The sequence below is a fragment of the Fundulus heteroclitus genome, chromosome 13 (assembly GCF_011125445.2).
Source record: "Fundulus heteroclitus isolate FHET01 chromosome 13, MU-UCD_Fhet_4.1, whole genome shotgun sequence".
NCBI lineage: Eukaryota > Metazoa > Chordata > Actinopteri > Cyprinodontiformes > Fundulidae > Fundulus > Fundulus heteroclitus.
In genome coordinates, this window is record NC_046373.1 from 20700890 (window position 1) to 20722013 (window position 21124).

The 21124-nt window shown below is 41.1% G+C and overlaps 1 protein-coding gene across 1 annotated transcript in view; it reads left to right on the top strand.

The window, feature by feature from the left end:
* Positions 1-21124, top strand: part of LOC118556514 (dolichyl-diphosphooligosaccharide--protein glycosyltransferase subunit STT3B-like) — a gene marked incomplete at its 3' end in the record, with an annotated part of 119042 nt that overhangs the window by 81667 nt on the left and 16251 nt on the right. Inside the window, 2 exon segments of the mRNA XM_036145338.1 lie at positions 6276-6341; positions 18139-18238. Coding sequence (XP_036001231.1) covers positions 6276-6341; positions 18139-18238 — 166 coding nt within the window.

The window sequence follows — 21124 nt, forward strand, 5'->3', positions numbered from 1 at the left end:
GGAGCTGATTGATTTTTGGGAGAGGTTGGCTGCTGCTTTCTTTCTCTTTAAACAGCTTCATGACAGAAACCATCTGTTGTCTTACAAGTACATTTATACTCTTAGTATATTTCCCAAACTACTGGAGAAGGTTCAAAGCTATATAGAGACATTATATGCTTAAAAAAGACCAAAAGCCATTTGATCACTATAAATTAAGGTCATATACACCAAGCCTCCATCCTGATGTTTTGACTGTACTTTTTGTGGATAAATATAGCCCCCAACGACCAACCATTACTAATTAAATAAAACGATCTAACAGCAACTTTAAGAGCCTCATATCAGAACATTTACTCACATCAGTCAACTCGCATCTGAGCAATCAGCAGGTTTAGCGTCCGCTTCAGTGAACACAAACGGCCATACTGTATTCCCAGCGACATTCCAGTCTTTTCGCTCTTGGAATCATATTTTTTTGCGTTTTTTTTTTTCCTTTTTTTTTTTTTTTTGTTTATTCTTCTCTCACTAGATCTTGGAACATTCTTCATTGTTTCGCCTGGGGATGCTAATGGCCTTTAGCCGCTTCCTGCGCATGTGCAGCACGTACTTCCGTTAAAATCGTAAATAAACACGAAAGGCATAATTTATTTATTAACAAACTGAGCAAAAGCACAAAACGCCAAAATCACAGCTAATACGGCAACTAATACGTGATAAGTAGCCCTGAGTGGGCAACTTGTGTATTAAAAAAGTCAAAGCGGCTAAGCATCTTTTAACCATCGTTGATAGCAGTCTCGTTTCGTAACTTTTTTACTTTCTGAGACAAAGAATCTGCCATAACCATTTCTCCCATCAGCGCGTGTGTATGAGGTTGTAGAGGACACGTGTTTGTTTCTGCTTCCTCGTAATGGCCCCTTGTCATCTCGTGCGATGGGACAATACATCTCCAAGCGAGGCAGGTGTTCCTCGCGGCAGCCATCACCGCCTCTTAAGGCGGCATGTCATGAGCAGAGCAGCGCCATCAGAAAGAATCTCGCTGCACTCATCTTACGCCCCCCCCCACCCCCCCCACCCCCTATTCACATCTTCCCTTCAATTTGGTGAGGGCCCTGAAAAACAATCATCCTGGCCATGCTCCACTGCTTCCCATTATCAGTCTCATTTACCCACATTTGTCTTTGCGCTTTCTTGTCCTCCTCTCCATCCTTCTCCAAGATTGTCTAGCTTTAATTGTCTTTGTCGTCCTTCGTCCCTGTCTCTATCAAGCGCCGTCTCATCCCCCTCTTCCTGATTCTTCCCTACCTCACCTTCTCTTCCTGCATCTTCTCGTCGCTCATTACTTTCTTGGACTTTGCCGCTGTCCTCTACTTAGCATGGCATAAACATCGCCGGCCTCGACCCAATCTTCATTATCCAACGCTTTCCTTTTAACCACTAAAAAAAGCCATTCAACTCTATTCTCTTAATCTCTGTTTACCCCCCCACCCCACCCCTCCCAAACACACACACACAAGCTTCCTCCCATAATCTATAATTGAATCCACTCACACAGAGGAGAGCTGCTCCTTCTGTCTGCATAAGAACGGCAGTCGCCCGGCACACAGTTGCACAGCATCCCTCCATTTCTTTAACCCGGCACGCCACGGCTGCCATTGTCGGACCAGTAATTCCACTCTTTCTCTTGGCTCGTATTTAATTAGCGGGTCTGGTAACACAGTGTGAGACTTGTTGTGTGGCTACACAAAGGCAGCAGCCCTGAGGGGGCGGGGTGCCGGCCGCAAGTTGAACGTCAGGCTGCACGCGGCTCGGCTTCTGTAGTTCAGATGTTGCGGAGGAAAAGTTGCGGCTCGTTCGTTAGCGCTTCTTATCCTGTGTTGTTACTGATGTCACCCTTACAGGGCTCCTGCAGAAATTTAGTCTGAGGGTTGTTTGCAGATCTGGATAAGAATGGAAATAGAAGACTGTGGACAAACTAAATGACTATTGACTTTTTTTTTTAGCTGTCCCATTTAAAAGCTCCATCTGTCTTTAGAACCATCCATCTGTCTAGCTATCCAACCATTCTTCCTTCCTATACATTCTATTTTAAAAACCTTTTTTATTTTAAGTAGGGCTGGGCAAGTTAACGCGTTAATTTCGCGTTAATTCATTACACTATTAACGGCGATATTTATTTTATCGCGCATTAACGCATGTTGCTCACATGCTTTCAGTCAGTGTCAGTCAGCACGCGCTGACTGCAGCGCGCTGTCACGGCAGCACTCTCCCGCCCCCCCTCCCCTCTCGTACATGGCTCAGCGGCGCCAGCCAATCAGCACGCAGGCTCAGCCTGGCCCGCCCACTCAGCTCTCACACAAACTTAACAAAGAAACAGCTGAGAGAGACCGCAGCAGCAAAAAAACATGAACGGGGGAAGTAGCACCGTTTGGCTTTATTTTAATACCGTAAATGAAATCAAGCTGTATGTTTTGTAAAAAGCCGGTTCATTTCAGTGGAAACACAACAAATTTATCTAAGCACGTGAAAAAACATGAAAACGTCGAGCCCCAGAAACGGAGAGAGGAGACGAAACTTCTCTCATTGCCCCGACAGACCCACAGACGTCTCTGACTGAGGCGTTTCAGTCCTCCAGGGAACATCCAGGTAGATCAGTGGATGGATGGATGGATGGATGGATGGATGGATGGATGGATGGATGGATGGATGTTACTGGAGCCCACACATAACATGTAATTAAGACTTTGAAAGAACCCAGTACATATATTAAAAAGTGTTATTTAAGATAAGATAACATTAGCTAATCCTTTTTTTATCCCACGACGGGGAAATTTATAGGATTAAAGCAACAGGCAGGTGCACACAACACAGACAAAATTACATAAGGATTGAAATATATAAGAGGTGGATTAGCGAAAAAACACTGAACATAACATTATTATTATTATTATTATTATTATTATTTAATTGTAATAATAAAATGAAAACCACAAAACCCAAAAGGTCAACAGTTTCATGATACATCAAGCTTAGGGACTGGCTAATATACAGCAGGTCAAAAAAGGCCATATTTTGGCTGCAGTGCTTGCTGTTCTCTTATGAAGAAAAGATCAACTAGTGCACTAAATTCAATAGATGGGTTGAAAATATCCAGTATAAAATAAGTGCTACAAATGTTACAACACTTTTGTTCATATGGCAGCAGAACATTAAAATAAAAGTGCTCTTTACACTACTTTTGAATTCATTCTTGGAGTTTGTAAATACAATGCGATTAATCGCGATTAATCGCGATTAATCAGGGCGATTCATCGCGATTAAATATTTTTAATCGTTGCCCAGCCCTAATTTTAAGATATCAATTGTATCTTAACATGCGTTGATAAAAATGGGACCAGCAAGGACTGAGAACTTTAAATTTTGGGTCTACAAAAAAAAAAATTTCGTGAAAATATTTAGAATTGCTGCTTTAGAAAGGAACTAAAACTCAACATGGAGATATCTATAGGCCAAGTTTTGCCGTCCTCAGTAACTCTGTCCACTAAACCATTTCAAGGGCTAAACAACTGCTAGTGCTCTGGTAGCACTAGTTTCAGTATCTTTCACGTGTCTTGCCTGTCTTCTTCGCTTCTGTCCTTCATTGTCTCCCATCTACTGTCCTTTCTTGTCATTTCTTGTCTTGCTTCTTCTACTTTCCAAATTCTGGAGAAACTCACCAGCCCCCACTGATATTTAAAAAACGGAAAATATCGTCCCGACATGTGAATTATCTGACTGGTTTGCCACCATGCAAGTATAAGCAGGTACAGATGATGACTTTGTGGATTTTCACACAAAAGATACAAAAACGTTCATAAATATTGAGCAGCTAACTACATTTTAATAACTTGAAAAGTGGTGAATCCCTAGTTCTCTAATTAAAATGGTTTGATGGAGAATCAGGCGTGTGGGGCTGAATTTTAAAGTTTCTCTTAGTTAAACTATTGTTAATTCTTCAGAATGGAGACTGAGGCCTTAATTAATCACGAGATATCAGTGTTTTATTTTAGCTTTCGATCAGGTTTCTGACTTTAAAGCCTTATTCCTTTGTCTGTGTGGTGCTGGAATCAGGATGCCACTCTAGTTTTTGTGCTCTGACTTTTGTTTTTCAAAAAAAAACTGCTCATTTATTGTTCAAATCGATCAGACTTACATTCTTTGGCGTAATGGGCCATGTTCCCTGGTAAGGCTTTTCCTGCACAATGGGACTAAATTAGATTGATGGGAGTTATGTCGAAAAACACTGAATGCGACTGGAAAAACAGGCACGGCTGATTGTGTGTGTGTGTGTGTGTGTGTGTGTGTGTGTGTGTGTGTGTGTTAATATAAAAAAGGAAAGCTTGAACAGTAAGTGGGGCAGGGGATTTAACAGTCACAGTGTGACAGCAGAGTATGCCCCATGGTAAGCGGGTGGGCAGATTTTAAACGGCCAGAATCGGTTATCAGTCGGTTCTGAAAACAAACACGCGTCACTCGTGATCGCTGTTCTGAAATGACCTAAATACGGTTCTTCCTACAGCATGGCACAGAGGCCTGTTCAGTGTTCTATCACAAGACACAAAATCTGGTATTTAACAGGAGGAAGGAGCTTTATAGACCACTTTTATGTTTCTGTAAAAACAAAAAACGCTAAAATCTGAAATGAATGGGTAATGATAATAAAGACATTGATGGATGGATAAATACACTGATTAATAGACTCAATAGTGAATAGATTAGAAACCAATAAACAGATCACGGATTAAAAACTAAATGAAACATGGATGAACAAATCAAGACTGATTTTTGTTTATTTATTTTTTTTAAAGTGAAAACTTTAAAAAGTTACAAGGTATGTAGAAATAGGATAAAACCACGAGCCTCCAGATGGGATTGGATTCATTATTCAGTGCATTCTTGCTCTGAGGCGCAGTGATATTTATGGCGTTCTTTCTCGTCCAAGGAGATAAAAACCTTTCACCTAACCAGGGCTTTAACTGTGTTGTCATGTCAACCCACGGAAAGCCACGAGGCTCTCGAACACGCTCATTTCCTCCTACAAACAAATTTCTTGTTGGCACGAAATCAGGCCGTCTTCTTCTGACCTGTTCCTTTTTGTTTCGGGATATTCTGACCTGCACCAGCTAAATAAAGCACCTCTGCAGTTTGTAGCTTATTGATCCAGAGGTGTGTGCCCTGGTATGTTGTGGACTGAGACCACCTTTTGTCCGTGTTTGTCCAGCGAGCATCGATTCCCGTTTATTGTCAGTAAATGAGCTTTGCTGAATGCAATCAAGCTTCTTGACAACACCTCTCACCTATTTAACCAGTCACTCTGAAATATGTCTTGTATTGTCTAACTCTGTAGGTGTGCCTTTAAAAGAGGTTTTTAATTATTAATCAGGTTTGAGATTCTTATCAGCTTCTCTCTCAGGAAGGAGAGCTGGTTGCAGGACTGCGGTTTAACCGTGTTTACCAGCTGTTCTGCAATAGCAACAGAGAACACAGCTTTTTATGTTCATGAGCAACATACTGGAACAAATAAAGTGTTTGAATTGGCTCTACTATATTAAATAGGAATAAGTTTGATTGATGCAGCATAAATTAAGAGTAAATCTGAACCCACTGCTAGTCTTGGGTTTTCTGCTGTAAATATAGCATTCACCAGTCATGGAGTTTGTTCGTCCATTTGTCAAACCTCTGTTTGTTCAACCGTTTTTCCATTATTCATCTGGCCGTATGTGCAACTATCAATCATTCATTCATTTATTCATTCATAGTCCATTATCCATCAATAAGGGGGTTTGTCGTTTTTGTACGTCTCAAATTGAAAATCTAACCACTGTTAACATATCTGCACAAATCTATTTGATTGTGAATGTTTGTAGACCAACTTAAATATTCAAATAGTCCTAGTTCCCATTTCCAGAGTTGCCAGTCCTCTGTTTTAACCATTACCTTTATTTGGGCACCCTATCGTATTATGCAAATTCCACAATTTTTAAAAGGGGGGATGCGGCGGCACCAAAGGGCCTCTTTTGCATTTAAAGAGACCACACCAAAATGAGTTGCTGTCAGAACAGGGGCAAAAGAGGGGCCTGTTGGGCAACAATAAGAAGGAATTTAGACCAGAGCATTGCTGCTCCACTTTATATACAGCAGACCCCAACTGAATGATTTCAATGTCAAAAGGCAGAACTTAAAAACGCACGATATGTCCCCTTTAAACTTTCATTACAGACAGGTCTCTGAATTTTCTCTTCTTTTCCTCTTTTCAGGTGAAATCTGTGAAGACGGGCTCGGTTTTCTGGACTATTGGATGTTGCCTTTCCTACTTTTACATGGTAAGAGCTAGAAATGGAACATTTGGACCTAAAATGTTAGATTTTTTTTTTGTGCTATTCATTGTGATAACGATACAAGTGATGGTAAAAATTAACCACCACCACCACCATCACTGTGTTTCTGGCAGGAAGTCTATCTCAACATACAGTCAGGACCCTCAAACACAATTAATGGTGTTAAACTAAAGCTCAGTCATTATTGAATTAGCCATTTTACAACCAGCCACACAAAATGATGCAATTCTAGGAGTAAACGGCAAGAACCCATCCTCAGGACCCTTTAGGGACAAAATTACTTTAGACTTGTTTTAAAGCATCTGCAATGTTTCTTCTAGTAAAAATCTAACTAAATAGCTTAATATTTCAGTTAAACTAAGTTGGAAGAAATTATGATAAATTAACAGTTAGTTGCTTGATTGCATTAAACAGACGTTTCTGTTGTGCGGCTGATGCATCTGTACATCTTGCTTATTTGCTGAACTGACCTCATGCTTCATGTTTTAACACTTGCAGGATGTGTTTGAGGTGTTTAGATCTAATCACCCAGGCCGCATGCAGAGGAACCGTGATAGCCAAATGTTTGCCTCCTTTAATAGTAATTCTTAAAGCGAACGCAGGGCATTGGTGAGCTAGACCTGATTGCAACAAGATTAGTTTCTATTGAAATCTTTTTCACACTCATCCATTTTGCAGCAGAAGAAAATCTTGTCTGGAGGAAGCATCCAATTTACAGGATATGTCAGTCACAGAAAACATCCTCTTTTATGCTATCTTCTGCAGCAGCTGTGATGTTCTGAATCTGTCCAATCAGCTCTGTCAGAGCTCTTTAGCAGACCTTTGTGTGTTTAGAGCTGAGCTCCTCGTGTCTGAGCAACACCAACTCTTCTGCTGATCATATCTCTAACGGTAGAGTCAGATGAAGCAACATTTAGATGCTTTTAGTCCACATTGCTGCATTTGACCTGTTTGACATTTTGAACTTATTGATGTAAACCTCTGATTCTAATAAACTCCAGAAAAGCAATAATTCAGCTGTCATCTTAAATCACTTTATCTTTCTGCTTTAAACTTGGACCAAATTCCCACTTTTAACTGTAGAGTTTTATTGTTGGCGTCAATGACCTATTTCCATTATTTAGTCTATTATACAGCTAAAGCAAGGATTTTTATTTCTTCAGAGACATGAGGTGTGCTGACACTGCACATCAGTAAAGGAAGTAGTTTTTGAAGAAAAGCTAGAGCTGAATATTTCCTGTTATTCCTGGGTGCCATCAGGTCATCGATCAGGGCTGGACGATATTAAAAAAATCATGCAATTGCCACAACTTCAGCATTTTGGCTATCATACGGGTGTTGGAGATTAAAGCAGAAAGCCTTCGTCCTTTCACACAAAGCAGGATTTGAATATTACGACCAATATTCAGCCTTAAAAAAGTAATGCTGAAAATGCATTACCACAAAATTTAAGGATGGTAATCAATAAAATCAGTGTCCATTTCATCCATGCTTTGCAAAGGATATTGTTTATGAAGCCGAAGAAAAATGAGGAAATGAAACTACACCACATTAAATATGCCCCGTCAGCTTTAGCGACTCATAAATGCGTTCTAATTATTCACGATTTAACACTTATTCCTGTTCTGCTGAAAACATATCATTTACATCAATGATTGGCCAATTTTTTTTTGCCACAAAATATTCTTTTTTTTCTTCACTCAGCGATTTAAAATCAGCGATGTGTCTTGTGATGAGTGCTTAGTTAAACTAGTGCTTAGTTTTAATGAAACTAAGCACTCTGATTTATGTAGAAAACAATGTATCATAGGTCTGAAAAATGGTTTCAGAAAAGAAAAAGGAAGGTGTACAGCTTCCTAACGTTTTGGATCGACTGCTTTCTGTTTTGGTGTAAAATGTTTGTTCCCTGCGACAAAACCGGAATCTTTCCAAAGCCCGTGTTGTGTTTTGCTAAGGGTTTTTAAAACTGGTGAGCCCAAATCTGCTTTGAGTAAAAAGTTGCTTGATGTTTGTGGACCTTACTTACTGTGTAAAATTTGAATGAAAGGGGGAAAAAATCCGGGCTAATTAAAGAAAAACACCTTGTCTTACCTGACAATTTCCATTTAAGAAAATACGTAATAAGCAATAAGTAATATCATCTTTATTGTCATTGAAACATACATTGAAACATACACTCACCGGTCACTTTATTAGGTACACCTGTCCAACTGCTCGTTAACACTTAATTTCTAAGCAGCCAATCACATGGCGGCAACTCAGTGCATTTAGGCATGTAGACATGGTCAAGAGAATCTCCTGCAGTTCAAACCGAGCATCAGTATGGGGAAGAAAGGTGATTTGAGTGACTTTGAACGTGGCTTGGTTGTTGGTGTCAGAAGGGCTGGTCTGAGTATTTCAGAAACTGCTAATCTACTGGGATTTTCACGCACAACCATCTCTAGGGTTTACAGAGAATGGTCCGAAAAAGAAAATCAGTGAGCGGCAGTTCAGTGGGCGGAAATGCCTTGTTGATTCCAGAGGTCAGAGGAGAATGGCCAGACTGGTTCGAGCTGATAGAAGGGCAACAGTGACTCAAATAACCACCCGTTACAACCAAGGTGGGCAGAAGAGCATCTCTGAATGCACAGTACGTCGAACTTTGAGGCAGATGGGCTACAGCAGCAGAAGACCACATCGGGTGCCACTCCTTTCAGCTAAGAACAGGAAACTGAGGCTACAATTTGCACAAGCTCATTGAAATTGGACAATAGAAGATTGGAAAAACGTTGCCTGGTCTGATGAGTCTCGATTTCTGCTGCGACAGTCGGATGGTAGGGTCAGAATTTGGCGTCTACAACATGAAAGCATGGATCCATCCTGCCTTGTATCAACGGTTCAGGCTGGTGGTGGTGGTGTCATGGTGTGGGGAATATTTTCTTGGCACTCTTTGGGCCCCTTGGTACCAATTGAGCATTGTTGCAACGCCACAGTCTACCTGAGTATTGTTGCTGACCATGTCCATCCCTTTATGACCACAATGTACCCAACTTCTGATGGCTACTTTCAGCAGGATAATGCGCCATGTCATAAAGCTGGAATCATCTCAGACTGGTTTCTTGAACATGACAATGAGTTCGCTGTACTCAAATGGCCTCCACAGTCACCAGATCTCAATCCAATAGAGCAACTTTGGGATGTGGTGGAACGGGAGATTCGCATCATGGATGGATGTGCAGCCGACAAATCTGCGGCAACTGTGTGATGCCATCATGTCAATATGGACCAAACTCCCTGAGGAATGCTTCCAGCACCTTGTTGAATCTATGCCACGAAGAATTGAGGCAGTTCTGAAGGCAAAAGGGGGTCCAACCCGTTACTAGCATGGGGTACCTAATAAAGTGGCCGGTTAGTGTACATTACAACGAAATTTGTTCTCTGCTTTTAACTCATCACCCTTGGGGAGCAGTTGGGCTGCCATGTGCGGCGCCCGGGGAGCAATCTGGGGTTAAGGGTCTTGCTCAGGGACCCAGAGTGCCGGCGCTGGGGATCGAACCGGGTACTTGCATCCTTCTCTGAGTGCAAGCGCGCTGCTCTAACCACTAGGCCGCCACTCCCCTGAGACAAAAAAAATAATACATGCCTATAAAATACATGCTTATAATTAAAAAGTTCAGCCCAAAATGTTGCAAATGGTGTCCATCTACATTAACTTTATTTGCCAGAGGGCTGAATTTTTACTGGTGTTGCACCGATACCAGTATCGGACGGGGCCCCGATCCAGCACTAAAATGGTGGTATCTGTATCGGCGAGTACCAACAAATAGGGCACCGATACAATTTTGATGTTTGTATGTCACTTGAACGCAGCCTTCTCTCTCCCGACTAGTATTATACTTGTTGTATAAGTTCATGAAAGTTGCACTATTTTGGCATTTGAGAGCCAAAAGTTTATTGAACTATTGTCACCCATTCCACGTATGCAATAAAAAGTTCTACTACCCTAAGTAGTATGCAGTTCTTTATATATACACACACACACACACACACATCAATTTCAAACAGATGGTATCTGTATGGTATCGTACTGCACAGCCAGGTATCAGGTATCGTATCGGGGCCAAAAAATGGCATCGGTGCAACACTCATTTTTACCATTCTTGAACTGTGTTCAGAGGGTACTGCATTATTTCAAGGGCCACAAAGGCCCCCAGGGCTGCGCAGAGGACTCCCTTGATTTACATGAACCGTGCAAACCCCAGAGGCTCCTGAACAAATGCTGGGACGTTCTTACGTTTGCCTGAGAGAGGCTCACTTTGAATGTCTAGCTGCATTTGTCTGCTTCCCATTCACAGCATCCTCTGCAGCCGCGTCCTATTAACAGCGGTCGCATCTCCCTTCTCTGCTGCAATTTCATGGGAATCCAAGACAACTGTTAGTGGGTTTATCCAGCGCTTTGCTGCATTATTTATCAATTCAGACAGAATCCCATCAGGGGGTTGATGAGAGATGAGATAAAAAAGACAGTTCAGGCACGGCGCCTCAGCGACGGATTGTTTGCATGGACGCCTATGAAAATCTCCCGCGTCTCCTTCATTCAAAGCTAAAGCTATTTGGCCGGCAGCGAGACAGATGTCAAATCCAGCAGATTACCGAAATCCAGCTTCATCGATCACACTGCAGTTGGAGGAGGGGGGGGTGGGGGGATGAAGAGTCAAGAGATTACAGAGAGGGGATTGGTGGAGAGATGAATAGAAAAGCAGACAAAACGGCGAGGGGACCGAATGGTGTATAGGGAGGTGCTAAGAGATAAGAAGAAGGACAAAGAGGACAAAGATGGAAAGAATACAAAAAGATAAGACTTGAGTTTATTGTCCTTGTCAGAAGCGGTGAAAACATTTAGTCGCTCTTCTCGGTATGATCTTCTTTTCCTTACACCCACACCTTCCTCCTTGTCCAAAGTGATCAGATGTTCCATTCTAGACGAGTCCACCTGCAAAGAGCAATAAACCAGGCTTGGATGTCTCCATCAATAACTCTGGCATTGTCTGCTCTGCAACCACTGACCGTGTCTGGCCTGTCAGACGGCGCTGGAGACACTGTAGATGTTTTTTTACGGCGTTATTTGATCAGGATATAGCCCAAGATTATATTTCCCAGCGTGGCTTAATTGAATGTGACAGACTCATTAAGGAGATGCAAAAAAAAAAAAAACGAAGAGGGAAGGATCTCCTATTGCTCTGACATTGGATTAATCGAAGGAGAAATGACAGAGGTGGTTAAGATTAAGAGGAGGATCCGAGCGGTTGAACGCACCGATGGGTGGGAAAGCTCAGAACATCGGTGGAAGCTGGATATCATCTGAGGTTGGAACCAAGAGGCGAAGCTGGACAGTTCATTACCAAATTCCCTGAACCCTCCAGCATCCTCTAATAGAGTAACCTGTAATGTCAGAGCGTGTCAAAAGCTCTTTAGCTCAATCAAATGCTGATTAAATGCGCTGAACACCGGGCTCTTCGGGCGATTGCTTTTAAGGAGGCCACTTAGCCACACTGAAAAGTCAAACTGATGGCATGACTTCAGGCATGGAGATACCCGTCTATGCATGATTGGCTTTTTAAGTTTCTTAATTCACCAGGTTGGTCCCGATCAAAGTGTTTTTAGCTCGAGCACGCTTCTACATGCTTATTTCCGCTCAATACATACATAGTGCCAAAAGCATTGAGTTTCTAAACTTACAGATTTTGTCAATCAGATCCAGTCATTCAGACAGGTTTATAATCTTTGTTATTGAATAATGCAGTCAAGCTTTATTATTCCAACTGGCAAAAAAAATAAGTTTTCTAAAGGGATGCATTAAATCGATTTAAATCGATTTTTTTGAAAGACTTAAGTTTTTTTAATATTTTGATTTTATTTTGGAAATGCACCCATTGGGCTTTCATGAAGAGAACAGCAACAATGCTGAGTATATGTTTAGGAAAATATGTTGTCAAAATACTGTAAAGAGGAAACTTTTTTTACCATAAGAGGAGGCACTTTAATGTATTCATTAACTTTACGTTATTTAGAAGTTACACAGGTGAAGTGAAGCCAGTTCTAAGCTCATAGTGTAATAAGTTACCACTAGCAGCAAACCTTTCATTATATTTACATTTACAACCGCCATCTTGTTTTACAAACACGTTTCCTAGCTTGTATTTAGTTGCACTTTGAATTCAGGTCAACTCTCAGACAAATGCCTGACATACAAGCAAGTTTTTTAAATTTCTTTAATTTTAATGAGGAAAAAAAATCAATGAGATTTGGTATAATAAAATCAGAGATTTTATTTTTAGGCGATATCGCCCAGTCCTGGTTATCTATCTGAGGAAGTTCAGCCGACTGCGTTGAATCTCTGAACTGCAGCAATCACTCCTCCTGAAGGAGCGTGTAGCCACAGTGAATAAGTCGATTGCATGGAGTCTTGCACTTTGCAGCAATCGCTCACACCGAGCACTGATGTACCGACAGCGGTGTCCTGTTCACTTCTTGGTGTTTCTCTTATCACCTAAAATTCCTATGAAATGCATTGAGGTCTGTGGCTGTGACAAAAAAATACAAAACGTTTTAAAGGCTGTGAATACTTTGTGCGAGGTGTTGCAAACTAAAAAACTTATTTCTTTTAAAATTACAAAAATAGTTTGACTGTGAACTTCCCATACACATAAACGCATCCTCACCCTCACAGAGCAAACCCTCCACCCGTTGCATGGTGCGCTCTTTAAATCCTCTTCAAAGCACCTCTGTGGTCATCAGATAAGCCCGACTTGAAGTGCAGCGAGCGATAACGGCTGTAAGACTCTGTTCCAAACATTTGAAGATGCCTGCCCTCTGCTGTTGCAGCCCAGCGTTAGAAGACGGTTGGCTTTTTTGAACCTTAATTTGTAGATTTGACCCGCAGCCAGGCCAGGAAAGGGGTCCCCTTGTCGTTCCACGGTTCTCTAATGTGGACTGATTACCATCTAAAGTCAAAAACTTCAATTTTTGAAGTTAGTTGGCTGAAAAATTACATCTTTATAGGAATGTTACCCATATAAACAATTTATATGCATGTTACCACAATATTGAAATATGTTTTATGAAAGATTATAGATAATAAACATAAAAGAAGGGGGGCGGGGGAGCGTCAAAAGATCAAAACTCTAATATCTAAAAGGCTGTATGCTTCAATATAGAAACTTTCCTCTGAGGAAAAATTGTCCCTGCAGCGACTAAACGGATTGTCATGAAATATTATCTGGCGCATTTGTGTCCTGGACTTGTAATCACATTAGTGTTTGCAGAACTTCCTTCATGCATTATTCATGTACAGCCATTATCGGGTCAAAATAATTTTTAGTGCTCTAGTTTACGACCAGATAAATGCAAATCTAATGAGATACCCATCAGCCTCTAATTTTCTGCTATTTAAAGCTAATTTACTGACACTAGTGCCTAAAAATACTTGCAAAGGCAGTCCATCAGCATCAAAGGTACTTGTGCCGTTTTGATCACTCATACGATTGTGACTGAAACTACAGACTCTAGATTGTTGCCGCCGAAACGTATCAATTAAACTTCATGCATTAATGGAGTATTGTTCATTGAACAGGAAATTGGCCTATTGATTGCGTAAAAATTGCGACAGTGGAGCAAGAGTTAGGAAGTTCATCCTGGAACCGGTGGCGATGATGTATGGTGTGAATGGGTGGCTAGTACCTTTACTAGCCACCCAGAGACTTTAAAATACTTCTGTTAGTCTATAAATCCCTGAATGGCTTAGCACCTAAATACATCACAGACTTCTTATCAGTGTATCAACCATCCAGAGCACTAAGGTCTTCTGGCTCCAGCCTTCTCTGCATACCTAGAACCAGAACTAAACAAGGAGAAGCAGCATTTAGTTCCTACGCTCCACTTATCTGGAATAAACTTCCAGAAAACTGTAAAAGTGCTGAAAGCCTGAGTTCTTTAAAATCAAGATTAAAAACTCATTTGTTTAGGACTGCCTTCGACTGCTCTAGTTAAACTGTTCTACTGAAACAGCATTAGTTCAACTTTTTTAGTCCAACTGTTTATTGATGTTCTATTTTGTTTCTACATTTTATCCCTACTTGCTTATATTCTGTTTTATTTTCCTGTGTTTTAATCATGTAAAGCACTTTGCATTATCTCTGTACTGAATTGTGCTATACAAATAAATTTGCCTTGCCTTTACTGGTTCTGTAACGGAGCTGGTTTTGCGTTCCGGAGCCAAAGTTACTGAGGCCCTTTTCACATGACAATAATCAACATGTTTACATGATAACATTGTAATTACAATATCCATTTACACGGCACAATAAAAATTTGAAATTCCCACGCCTCGCCACTAGTGCCGCTATGGTCTTTGAGGCGATGCATGCAACCATCTCATCAAGTAGTGCTGGTACCAGCAGAGGGTATTTGGGTGGGTGTAGGGATTGATGACCGTGCGATGCGGTGGTGTAGGGTGGTAGATCAGCTTTACTCTGCTAACGCTAACAGAGATTGAAGCTACAGATGCCCACCAAGCTGTGAAAAAGTTAGGCCTTGTTCGGATCCAATCAGCTTCTTAAAGTCAAATCAAGATTTTATTTATTAAGGGACATAATCTCCAAATGACCTTATGTGCAAAAGTAAACCCAATAATTAAATGATTTTCAATAACTGCCATTTAGTCTTTTTCATTGCTGTAAAGGGTTTCTCCATGTTGATTTTTCGTGTTGTCAAACAAAAATCTAATTAAGTGATTTCTTCATTCTCCCAAGTGTGCAGTAATTGGTCCGCTGTCTCAAAATAACATGTTTAATTGCAGTAACTTCAGGATTTCACAAGGCAGGAGGTTACTTTTTCAACATAGGGCCAAGTTGTTGTTTTTTTTTTATCTCGTTAATAAGCAATTATTTTAAAGCTGCTTTCTGTGGTTACTCAGTTAATGTTCATCTGATAATAAAAAAGTTCATTTGCTCAGCGCAGTCTCTATTTAAAAAAAAAAAAAAAAGCAACAGATGTCTCAGGTTTAGCTTACCATCATAAAGTTCTTTGAATTAACGGAAGTTCAAGGGCAGATTTTTCCATCTTTCCTCTGCATGACCTTCCCTCCTCTGCCTTGTTTAAATGCGGCGCTCCCACTTTCACTGTCATCTATAGTCGAGAGGAGTATTGGCTGAGTCGCTCAGGCTGTTGTGAATTTGCGGCTATGTTTGGCGCGGCGTACAGAAGAAATTCAGATTGCTCCCCCTGACTCCCTCTCAATCTTGCTGCGCAAGATTCGGTTTGCCCGACTCCACAGTTCATTAAAAAATTAACGCTGCAAGATGTCGCTGGTAGCCCCTCGCTGTGTCTCCAGCGCTTCAGTCGCTTCCCAGATAGTCTCGATGAGCCCTTCCTGTGTCAACACCGAAAATGAGTGTTAAATTGGAGTCATCTTTGTTGTTCGTTCAAGTTGTGGTTCACAGGCTCCTAATTGGCTGTCAGCGTTTCAGACAACAGATGCGAGTGACTGCCGAAGGATAATTGCATCAGCAAGAAGCTTATTTAGATTAGTTTTTAATTTTCTGCCTTAATATTGCGCGGAAATCCCCAGCTTTCTGTAATAAAACTTGCTTGTTTCTCCTGTGATTATAAAAGCCTAATAAATGCTTGTTTTATCATCCTTTGCCGGTGCAAAGGGCCTACAACAAGCTGTTAAAGAAGAGAAAAGGATCAAATAATTAGCTTTTATGGAATTGCCTTGCCAGGTTTTGCTTTTTAGTACGTTCTGCCTGTTTTTATCTGTTCTTTTATTCTTCTGTATTTACAGCTCAGTCTCCCATCCTTTCATTTGCCCTTAGATCTCCACACATACAGATGATTAAAAAGATACTTAGCAGACGTCAGTTACAGCTTTTGTCTTCTTTTTAGTGGAACGTATTAAGTTCGTTAGTGCATCTTATATTTTACATCTGGCATGTAAAGTGTTGTCGCTTAGCTCTCGCTAATTCTATTTCCGTCAGAGTTTAGAGCCGCGGCGTTTGGGTCTAATAAAGATGGAGCTTCAGCGTCTGCTGTGGGAGTTTTTATGCGAGAGTTGGTATTTGGAAGCGTTCTCTTGGCCTCTGAAGATTTAACCATTTTCTTTGTGGAAAAAGCAATTTTCTGCCTTTAAGAAATGTAACTGATTATCTTAATATTTTCAGTTTGCAACCGAGCTGTGATTTCGAGCCCTGGGCCCATTTCAGATGAAAATGCTTTTAGACTGGAAAAAAAATAATAGTTTTGATGCAATTAATGGATGGAGAATATCTTTTTTTTTTTTTTTTTTTTTTTTTTTTTTTTTTTTTTGTAAAAGAGTTAGAGCTGCAGACCGAGCTGATCAAGCTAAACTTGGCCAGTTTTCATCTTTTGCCAAATGATTTGCGAGTGTCTAGTTCTTTGTTGTCCAGGCTGGACATTATTTCCAGTCAGACCTGGCTGTCGGAGCAAAGTTCCATTTTTTTTCTTTTTTTTTTTTTTTTAAATCATTCAGTTTGAGTAAAAAGAAATCCACTTGAAAGGGAGCAAATCAGGTTGAGATGGTAAGATTTATTAAATGTTGAGAAAGCTCTAGTCGTTTGTCTTTTTTTTTCCTCCTTTATTGTCCATTTCCATTTTTCAGACTAAAGGCTTAGATGTGGATTTCTTTGAGTGTCCAAAGCCACGAGGATCTGCTGCCAACATGAACGAAGTGCTTTCAGTTAGTTTTTGGGGTCAGCTGCTACAGGAGATTTATCTTATGGAATTACCTTTTTTTTTTTTTTTATTCTGGTCCAATCAGCGGAAACAATTAGGCATGCCCCAATTTTGTGGTTAGTTTCTGATCTCTAGTTCTTGTAAAGCTTTGACTGGTTCCTGCAGGCATCTAGTTGATATAGACTCTAACTTTTATATTGAGATTTCCAAAATGCTCATAAAAAAGAGAACAATTAAAAGCTCAAAAGATAAAAAAAAAAAATAACAGTAAGGCTGACAGTTCTCATAGCATAAATTAACTCTTCTTTACATGCATAGAACATTTTCCTTTTAAATGGTTTCCTTCATCTCTACTTCCTCTTCTTTTTATTTTAAATCCATTACTGAGGCTGAAAACCGCAGTCTTCATCACTCGGTAACGTCATCCACACCAAAGAGTGTTCACTGATCTAAAGAATTAATTTTTTGAGCGTCCAACCCGCTAGTCACAGTTCAGGGCCGGTTTCTGTCCACAGCCCAGCTTTAAAGTAAATGCGCTGGTTTGTCAACTCCTTTCTAAAGAAGCCCAAGTTTGATTAACTTTTTTTTAAATCAGGAATTTAACTCTACTTGTTTTTTTGTTATTGTAGTTGTTAGTGACAGCTTGTCAATTTGTGGATGACTCCAAACTCCATATTTTCTCCTCGCCTTACTGCCTCTTAAATGATCGTCTATATCGGCAGTTTCTGAAGCAATTTTTCTCATTGCACATATTTTACATAAATGTCAAGAAAACTCGGCTGATTACAGAATGTTACAGCATTTACATCCTGCGGTACAAGGGCGAGAAGCAGTCGGTGGGTCGTAAACTGCTTTTTATGTTCTTTTAGTTCTAATGATACAATGTTTCTAAGACTGTATCTCCATTCGGATCAAACTTTGTCTTGTTAGCGATGCTCATTTGTCTTGCGTTAAGAAAACGCAACAGAGCGACTAATTATCTCAGCTATGACATTTCTGCTATTTGCTTACTGACATTAAAATTTTTTTATTTTTTTTTTGTATCTTCCAGGTGTCGGCATGGGGGGGTTATGTTTTCATCATCAACCTGATCCCTCTGCATGTGTTTGTCCTCCTGTTGATGCAGCGCTACAGCAGAAGAGTCTACATCGGTAAGGCGCGCACAAATCACAAGCAATTAAACTAAAAACATATCTGTGTCTGTTTGACCTGGTATCTAAAATGCCCACAGACGGCATATGAAACGGAGACACCGTGTTCAGAGCTTCTCCCTGTGGAACAGAAATGTGTGCAGTAAACAGGAGATTCACAGGCGTTTCCAAACACAGCTGCCCCCCCCCCCCCCCCAGCAGTTGACCCCGCATCGGGTCTGGGCGCCCAGTCACGTCTGTACTCATTACTGACGACCGCCGGCGCTCCATCATCGACGATGCAGACATCCACACACCCACACGCCTCTTTACAGTAAAAGCAAACCACCTGCTACCTGATCCCCTCTACTTTTTTTTTTTTTTTACACAAATATCACCACATCCCAGTTCCACTTAGTGCCTTCCAAAAGCTTTTGTACCCTTTGAACTTTTCCAAATGTTGTCACTTTATTACCACAAAGTTTCATGTATTTGAGGGTGGGAGGTCTTAACCTGACTCATGCCAGACGTATGTCGCTCCGCCTAGCTCCACTCACATATATCTGGGACATCGCCCATTGAAAGTGATTTCTCCAACCAATTTTAAGGTCTGGCCAATCAGGACGCAGGGCTGGAGTTTCATAGATGTGACGTAGTGGAGAAGCGACCGTGACGTGAGACTGTTTTGATTCAACAATGGCGGCTCGCATCGAGGAAGCAAGCGTTAACATTGATGCTGCTATTTCTTCCGTGTTGTCCAATCTACCTAATATTGTTTCATTAAAAGAACATCAGAGAACGGCTCTGAAGGCTTTTGTTGGTGGAAACCATGTTTTCGCCCTTCTCCCGACCGGATTTGGCAAGTTTTGTTTTCCGGTTAGAGGTTAGCGCGAACCATATTAGAAGGCCTTTAGTCCTCGACGCGGTCGGCCCGGGATCGACTCCGACCCGCGGCTCTGTGCCGCCTGTCTTCCCCCCTCTTCCTGTCAGCTCACTGTCAATAAAACGCGTGCCACTAGAGCCGCAAACACATAAAAAGTTTTTTCGCTCTCATCAGCGTCACGGGTTAGCTTCGGTGTGAGTGGTTGAAATAGCACGTCGATAAAGATGACAGACAAGTGGCTTATCCAATCATATGCAAGGATTTTTGATAAGGCCCAGCCTTCAATAAAGGCAATTCCTATGGCGGTGTCCCAGATGTATGTGAGTGGAGCTAGGCGGAGCGACAAGCGTCTGGCTTGAGTCAGGTAAGGGAGGTGTGTGATAGACCAACTAGAGCTGGACGATAATTCATTAACGATATATATTAATCGATAGACGTATGGTCCAATATAAAAAACAGGGGTCAATAAAAAGTTCAATAAAAGAACAGTACATTCTAGCCTATCATGTAGGTTAATACTACAGTCATTGCATCCTTCCAACCAATCACAAACCCAGGAAAGCTCCATCAGCCTTCAGAGAGTTCAGAGAGCATGTGTTCTTTTTTTTAACACTTATAGTTTTCGTAAAACTTTGGTTGAATAAAGGGTTTTGTTTGAATACATTTATTTAAAAATAGGTTATCAAGCAACAGCATAAAATGGCCAGGGCTGCACTTAAAATGTGTATTTTGAATTTTTTTGATAATTATCGATATCGATCAATATGATTTCTATTTTATCAATATGCTTTTTTTCTATATTGTCCAGCCCTAAGACCAACACAAAGTAGCGCATAATTAAGTTAAAGGAAAAAAAGAATAAACAAGAATCTAAAAGATATAGAGAAGTGGAGAAGTTTAACAGAGGTTTAAGTCAGGCAACGATGTTCTAAACTTGAAACATCTCATCTGCTAATGGGAAGAGTAGAACAGTGCTGCAAATAGACCAAGACAAGGCCGTCCACTGAAGCCGACAGGCTGGGCTAGGGGAGTTTTAATCAGAGAAGCAGCCAAGAAGCTCATGTTAACTCTGGAGGAGCTGCAAAGTCCCTCATCTCAGGTGGGGGAAATCTGTCAGCAGGATACCCAGAAGTAATTCTCTCTCCACGAACCTGGCCTTTATGGAAGAAGAGCAGGATGAGAGTAATTGTTAGAAGAAAGCCAACGGTTGTCCTCTTTTAGCTTTGCTACAAGCCATGCAGAGGATGTGCTGAGCATGTGGAAGCGTGGGCGTTACGGCGTGGCGGGGTACGTGTGGGACATGTCGCCCGCGCTTCCCGCATCTGTGCCCTCTGTCCCCCGCGATTTTTTTCAGCCGCGCGATGGTTTAAGCTGTTATTAAAACGTGGTAACAGGATATTCCAAGCAGTCTTTGAATGCACCATGAGCATACAAATGCTAACGCCTGCATCCCCTGGATCACCGACGGGACGCGTGCTGCCGAGCAGCGCTGCACGGTGTGGGTCACAATCACGTTGAACAGAACCAGCCAGAACCGGTTAAGGGCAAAAAAAACTGCAGTTTATTCCAGACTGACGGTGTAAGTTGATGCTGTAGCATGCAGACGTTAGCTAAATTATGAATAGTTAGAACATGCCACTATATCATATTAAGCTAGTTAACAAGAATGCTAATGTTACGTATGTTGCGTCTCTTGCAAGTTAGTTCATGCAAGGAATAAACATTTCTGTTCAATATGTTGCATTTAGGGTGGCTAAAACAAAAGCTAGCTACATTGTTCTGGATTGTTTGGGGAAAAAAAAAAGTTTGAAAACTTTGTCCTTTTGCCATTTTAGGCTCTTATCACATAAAATCCCAGTAAAATACATAAAAGTCTGTCTTTTTTTGCAAGGCACTGTATCACTCAGCAGCTCTGAAAACTCGGCCTCCCTCCTCCGATCTCTCCACATGGAAGCTGGCGGCTTACAGTAGGCATGAGCTCACAGCAGGCCCCCCTTTTCATGGTCAAGATAAACAAGACGATG